Source organism: Anoplophora glabripennis, unplaced genomic scaffold, assembly GCF_000390285.2.
Source record: "Anoplophora glabripennis isolate ALB-LARVAE unplaced genomic scaffold, Agla_2.0 scaffold322, whole genome shotgun sequence".
NCBI lineage: Eukaryota > Metazoa > Arthropoda > Insecta > Coleoptera > Cerambycidae > Anoplophora > Anoplophora glabripennis.
In genome coordinates, this window is record NW_019416693.1 from 312,487 (window position 1) to 319,054 (window position 6,568).

Sequence of the window (6,568 nt, forward strand, 5' to 3'; positions counted from 1 at the left end):
GTGCGTGTAAAAGATGAAAAAAAAGCAGCAGGTTACAGGAAATGTATTCCAGTTTTCGAAACTGCTCTTCATTTTTCCGTACGACCATTTGTCCCCGAAATATTGATGGTTGAAGACGAAAGGATCCTTTTCCATTAAAAGTCCGATATTTCGAAAAATGGTCATATCGATCGAAATTTAAAAAAAGGAATTTGAAGCTGAATCCGAGTCTGAAACTCTGAAAAAGAAAAATAAATTTGCAAAATTTTTTGTCGCGCTATTTAGAATTGCATGATAACCGTAGCTTTTAAAACATTTCTAAAAACTAGAATTTTAGAGCTTCAAAATGCTTTTTTTTTAATTACCGATACGACCATATTTCACCTAAATACAGTCTGTCAAAATTTCGGAAATTCTTTTGACGCTTTAATTTTTTGCATTAGTGTATATAAATTATTTAACTGTATTTTCTTTACATAGGTAGGTACCTTAAGAAACTATTAAAATACCAGTAAGTTGTGGAATAGGTACATCTTTTTTTATCTACGTAAATATTTAGTTTAATTTTTCCTTTCCAGGTTTGCTGTAAAGTAATTTATATAAAAACCGGACCGAAAAAACCAGTACGCCGAGCGAGAGCGCAAATATCAGTAATAAAAATAAAACGACATCAGCTGAGGTAGATACGAAGAGAGGCAAGTGCCTCGATTTGGGGCTTAAGTGATGTGTGCCGTTATGACGGATGGCGTATTCTGCCCAAAACACGGCCGTCTGCAAGGGAGTCGACAACTGGTCTTTCATTCGATACGAGATTTCTTTGATGTTTCGAGAGTATCTGGAAATAATCAGGGATAATAAAAATATAAAGCTTCGGCAGTTTTTTTGTACTTGCTTTTTGTTCTGCAGCAGTTCGTTTATGGCATTCAACAAACTTTCCGTCGTGACATCGGAAAGTTCTAGTTTAAGACCTACTCCCTTCTCCACCATGGCGTTCGTTAACATAAACTGGTCGCCAAAAAATGGCATTCCGAGGATTGGCACTCCGTGGTAAGCCGTTTCCAACGTGCTCAAACCGCCGCTGTGGCTAATAAACAATTTCGTGTTTGGGTGGCCTAAAAAAACAAAACATATTCGAAGAAAGCTTTAACGATGCTATCAATATTTTTTCTTACCTAAAATATCGTTCTGCGGCAGAAATTTTCTAATAATAACATTCGTTGGTAAGTTATCAAAGTCACTTTCGAACTTCCACAACACTGTTTGTTTTAATTTACTAAAAGCGCCTAAAATTGCTTCTATTTTTGATTTTCCTAGTTTGTCTGACCTTATGTTCGTTCCCAAAGACATTATAATAACCCCATTTGCAGATTTATCCATGATTTCTTGGATATCCTGAAATATTCAGTAATAATCACACTCTTTCGTGCAAATTATTTTTGATTTTTTGTCCCCAAAAGTTGAATAAATAAAGTAGGTACTACCGCAATTATTGTATTTATTGCAAAATTAGAAAAATTGTGTTCCACAAGAATTATAGTTCTATCTAAATGAAGTTCTTTTAAGAGTAATTTTTCAGAAACTTAAATATATATATTTTTTTTTAAATAAAAAGTAACTGTTACTATTTCTTTAAGGCGCTGAATTTAGTTTATGAATCTCAATGTGAATGACCCCAGAGATTGGCCTAGTTTAGATAAACTATACCACAGCCACTACATATGGACCGATCAAAATAACTCATTTAGAGGGAAAAAAAAAGAAAATTGTTAGAGATGTTTTAATATCTTATGAGCTTTGACCTTCATATGCACAGAAACATAATTCCGACCGTCGCCTAAATTATTCTACGTCCTAAAAACATTACACCTATTATTCACAGTCTCTCTCGAGCTCTAGCGTAAACAAGCCTTTGATCCGATTACAAATATCATAATGAAATGCCCTATTCTTTATTATTTTAATTTAAACAATAAAATTATATATAACGAACGTTCGCCAGTTGACTTTATTGATGCCCGAGCGCCTTAGTTCATTTCTAGTTGTAATGAGGCAGGTGGTCTAATTCTGAGTCAATGTTTTCACAACGTGCTTATTAGAAAAATTATGGGGATACGCCACGCCTTTCGCGCATTTCGCGGTTGATGAGATATTAAAAGATCTCTACCTGGACTTTTATAAGTGGAAATGGTAAAGGGGCTTATAATAAACGAAAAAAAATAAATAAATGCGTGAGCAGGGGCGGCGAAGCGAAGGGTTGATTTGAGGGGTGGAAAAGTTATGAAAAATACAAATACAAAAGTTATAGATCTTGCAAAAATCTACAATTTTTGTAGAGGTCATTTTTTAAGATAACCTCAAAATTTTCGAGAAAAATGCGAAAAACAGTTTTTTTTCTGATTTTTCGTTTTATTTCTCATTTCCGCAAAAATAATTTAATTTTGACGAAACTTGGTGAAAGTATACCTTTCTCTGTCTTAAATAACCTCAAATTTTTTAAGATAAAAAAAATCGAGAAGTTTGAGATATTCATTTTTTTCGGCCCGAAACACTTTTTTTTTCAAAGAAAAATTCTACTTAAAAAAATCATCATACAGAGTTCTGCCGGTAATCATTTTTTTCGTTTTAACATATACTTTTTGATGAAATAAAACAAATTGTAATCACAGTTCAAAAACATGCTCAAAAATGCAAAAAAGTAAAAAATGACTTGCAGCAATGAATTTTTCAGAAATCCCAATGATACAATTTTTCATAACTTTTCAACCTCCCAAATCAACCCTCCGCCGCCCCTGCTCACGCATTTATTTTTTCTAGGTATGTTATAAGCCCTTTCACCATTTCCACTTATAAAAGTCTAGGTAACATTTTTTTTTTCTTCAAGTGTAATTTGGTTGGACTAATAACCTGTTGTCCAAAAAATAAGGTGAATTTGTTTAAAAAATAAAAATATATATTTATGCTTCCAAATCAATTTCGTCGCATTCAAATTAATCCCCACCCGATACAATTGCACTTATGCCAACGTTTTTTGCAACTCTCCAAGCAGTCTGAAAAGTCCTTTTCCGGTATGGCGTTCATAGACCAGGACCGATCTGTTTTGAGGTGGATGTGAGAAGGGGCAAGCAATTTTTTTTTTTGACATAATAAAAGTGTAGATCCCTAGATCTGGGAGAGGTCCGGAACATTTTCAAAATTGCAAAATTGTTTAAAAAATTTTAAAAAATATCTATTTTATCTCAGTTTTTTACTTATATCTTGGAACCTATGCATTTTAGAAGAATATCGAAATGGAAAAAAGTTTTTGAATTGAATTTTGCACAATATACTGTAAGTTAAAAATGTTTAAATTTATTACCGATGTTGCAAAATATTGATGAAAATAAGGCAAAATAGTTTTTTGGATAATTTTTTAAAATATTTTAATTCTAATTTTGGTAAAAAAAACTTTAAGAGTATAATAAAACAACACAACAAATTTCATTAAAATCGGTTCGATAGTTTTCGCCAAATAATTTTTTGAAAAAAATTTTGAAAATTTGTTTAAACATAAATTATTTAAATAATTGTAATAATTATAACTAAATACATTCATATTCAGAGTGTTGAAATATATACGTAAACAAATTTTTTCATTGAACACATGCAATAGCATATGGTAAAATATACAGTATATTTAATGCATATTTAATAAACTTTGTTTACAACAAAATATGTGCAAATTAGACAGTTGGCATTACGATATTCGAATTCCTTGGCTCACGTGACATCGGATTAAAAAAAAAAGATCGAAATTGGTCTATGAGAAGCCAAGATAATGCAATTTTTTTCGTGCCTTCGCATTTTGAACCTCCGAATTCAGTCTCGGAGCGAAAGCCCCCTCCCCCACTTTTCGTGTTTTGAGTCACTTTTCGCGCGTGCGAGCGACAGCTTTTCCACTGATTTATCTATGTTGCCGATAACTTATGAATATGAAAATATTTTCCAGCTTAGAAATCGGAAAAACGAAGTTACTGGTTCAAAGAATATTGCTAAATTGTTTATAAATTAACGGTAAATGCCGATAAACTTTAACCGCTTATATCTCGAGAACCAATAAACGGAATTTAACTTTTTTGTTCAAAAAAAAAGAAGAATACTTTAAAATAATAATTTTTGAAAAAAACTATACCTATTGCAAATTGATAAATGTAATCTAATTGTTTAAAAATAGATAAAAGAGTGTTAACTTTAAAAATTTATTGTGGGCGTTCTAATCAACCGATTTCAATTTTTCGAAAACCATTTGAAAGGTTGAGTGGTCTTTTCTATGTGATAAAATTTTCAAGTATCTAGATGTTTTATTTGAGGTTGCGCAACATTTTGAAAATTCGAAATTTTTTTTTCAAAAAATTATTTTGCTAAACTATCCAACCGATTTTAATGAAATTTGGTGTGTTGTTTTTATTATCCAAAAAGTTTTTTTCCCAAAATTAGAATGCCCTCGGAGCAATTAAAATATTTTTAAAAAATTATCCAAAAAACTTGATTATTTTGCCTTTTTTTTCATTAATTATTGCTATTTTGCAACATCGGTAATAAATGTAAACTTTTTTAACTTGCAGTATATTGTGCAAAATTCAATTCTAAAACTTTTTTTCCTCTTCAATATTCTTCCAAAATGCATAGGTACCAAGATATAAGTAAAAAACTCAGATAAAATACATTTTTGCAATTTTGAAAATGTTCCGCGCCTCGCCCAGATCTAGGAATCTACACTTTTATTATGCTTTTATTATCTAGGTAGTAGACAGGCAAATACACAAATGATCAACATTTTAGTTTTCAGTGTACTTATCAGTCTATGAGATGTTTATAAAATAGTAGGTAATATCACGACTATTGTTGTGAAGCAGGCTTTAGTTTTTACTCGAACCGAAATAGAACTTTGTATCTTTGTATGGTTTAATTTATAAAGTTATTTATTTCAGTGTTCACGATACGACGTGCTTGTGTTTCATTTTCATTGTCAAATTTCTGTGATTTTATGAGAAAACGTATATCAGAATCAAGAAAGAGTTCTTATGGTTAGAGATTACGTTTTGTAAGAAAAAACCTAACAACCTCCAAAGTGTAATTCTTTTTACTTACCTGGGGTAACTTTCTAGCTGGTCTAGCTTGAAGCCCTCCCACCGGTATAACATTCGGTGTGACTGGCTGCGGATAGTGAAATAAAGGAGATAAGTTGCATAAAAGCAGAGAGATATGCCTCTCTAAATCCCACAACGACTGTGTACCTTCCCCAAAGGCCTTATCGGCTAATTTCTGAATCTGGTTTGTTTCGTACACGTACTTAAAAGCAACGTCAAAATTAGTCACAACGAAGTTCATGACGCGTTCAGAAAAAGTCATAGTTTGAAGATAGTTCATGTGGTAGTAAGGCAGGTACGACGTAGGTAAATAATTGCCGAAGGAAAAAGAAAGGACTGGCGGCAAGAGAAAGGCTGTGATTCCAATTGTTGGAGGGTAGTTGAACCTCTGAATAAAGGGATACAAGCAGGGTCCCAAGGTCATGTCTACGACGATGAGATCGAATTTATAATCTTTAGGGTAATTTAGGATCTGTTTGAAGCCGTCTGACTCGTACAAGAGCTCGCAGGTGAGGTACACGTAGTTATAGAATGTCATCATCGATTGGAAGGCGCTTTGGTCCGCATTGGCTTCGAAGTCAAATTTCTTCGATGCCATTAACTTGACCATGATATCTGCAAAAGGACGATTTTATGTGAACACAGTCGAAAAATTGGAGCGAGAAAAGTAATAATTTGACATTATTTTAAAGATCTAATTAAAATAAATTCAGAAATCCTATCAAACAATCTTTAATGTCAATAATTTAGATATTCTTTGTGTGATTTATGATCTAGATACACCAAATATACTTAACCTCACAAACCACAAATCATAAACCTTGAGCAACCCGTAATATAAGGCTTTTTTCGCGAGTGAATATTGATGACTACGTCTGACTTGTAGTTACTGTTTCTATCTCTTTTAATCTTATTTCTAACCTTGTCTAACCTGAACAGATCGCGAAAATGTATATATTCACTATTCACTATTCAGTGCTGCAGCCTGTCATATGTACTTTGACGACTTTGACATATGGGTTCTAACTTCTAACCAGTAACCATAATTTGTCATCCTTTATTTGCTTCAAATAAAACTGAAGGAATATATCAATGCTTTCTTTGGAATATTTTTAAGTGGCAAATTTAAAAAGCGTGAAAAGTATGTAGATTCTGATGTTGCAAGATATGCGAATATTCGACATAATCGTTATCGTAAGAGAATGGAATTTGGTCATTTATGTCAATGGCTACAAAACAGAAATTGTGACATGGCTCTATATTTTTTGATATTTTTGTGGAATGAGGATGATGATGTTCCTTATTTATGTTATAAGTTTAGAGAATCATATCATATATTCTCTATTCCAGAAAAAAATTAAACTAGAAAGAGGTTAGGTTGGTTTTTTATGTAATTCATACGAAAAAGACCTGAATTACAAATGATTCTACCAATATTATATCTGGCCTAGGTCATAAAAAAA

At 32.1% G+C, this 6,568-nt stretch overlaps 1 protein-coding gene across 1 annotated transcript in view; it reads right to left on the reverse strand.

The window, feature by feature from the left end:
* Positions 1-640: 640 nt before the first annotated feature.
* Positions 641-6,568, reverse strand: part of LOC108910180 (UDP-glucuronosyltransferase 2B20) — a 10,064-nt gene continuing 4,136 nt past the window's right edge. The window contains exons 2-5 of the mRNA XM_018714721.1: positions 5,107-5,720; positions 1,152-1,371; positions 868-1,091; positions 641-814 (exon numbers count right to left, since the gene is read on the reverse strand). Of these exons, the coding sequence (XP_018570237.1) occupies positions 713-814; positions 868-1,091; positions 1,152-1,371; positions 5,107-5,720 (1,160 nt within the window). The 3' untranslated portion in view covers positions 641-712. The remainder of the gene's footprint in view (positions 815-867; positions 1,092-1,151; positions 1,372-5,106; positions 5,721-6,568) is intronic.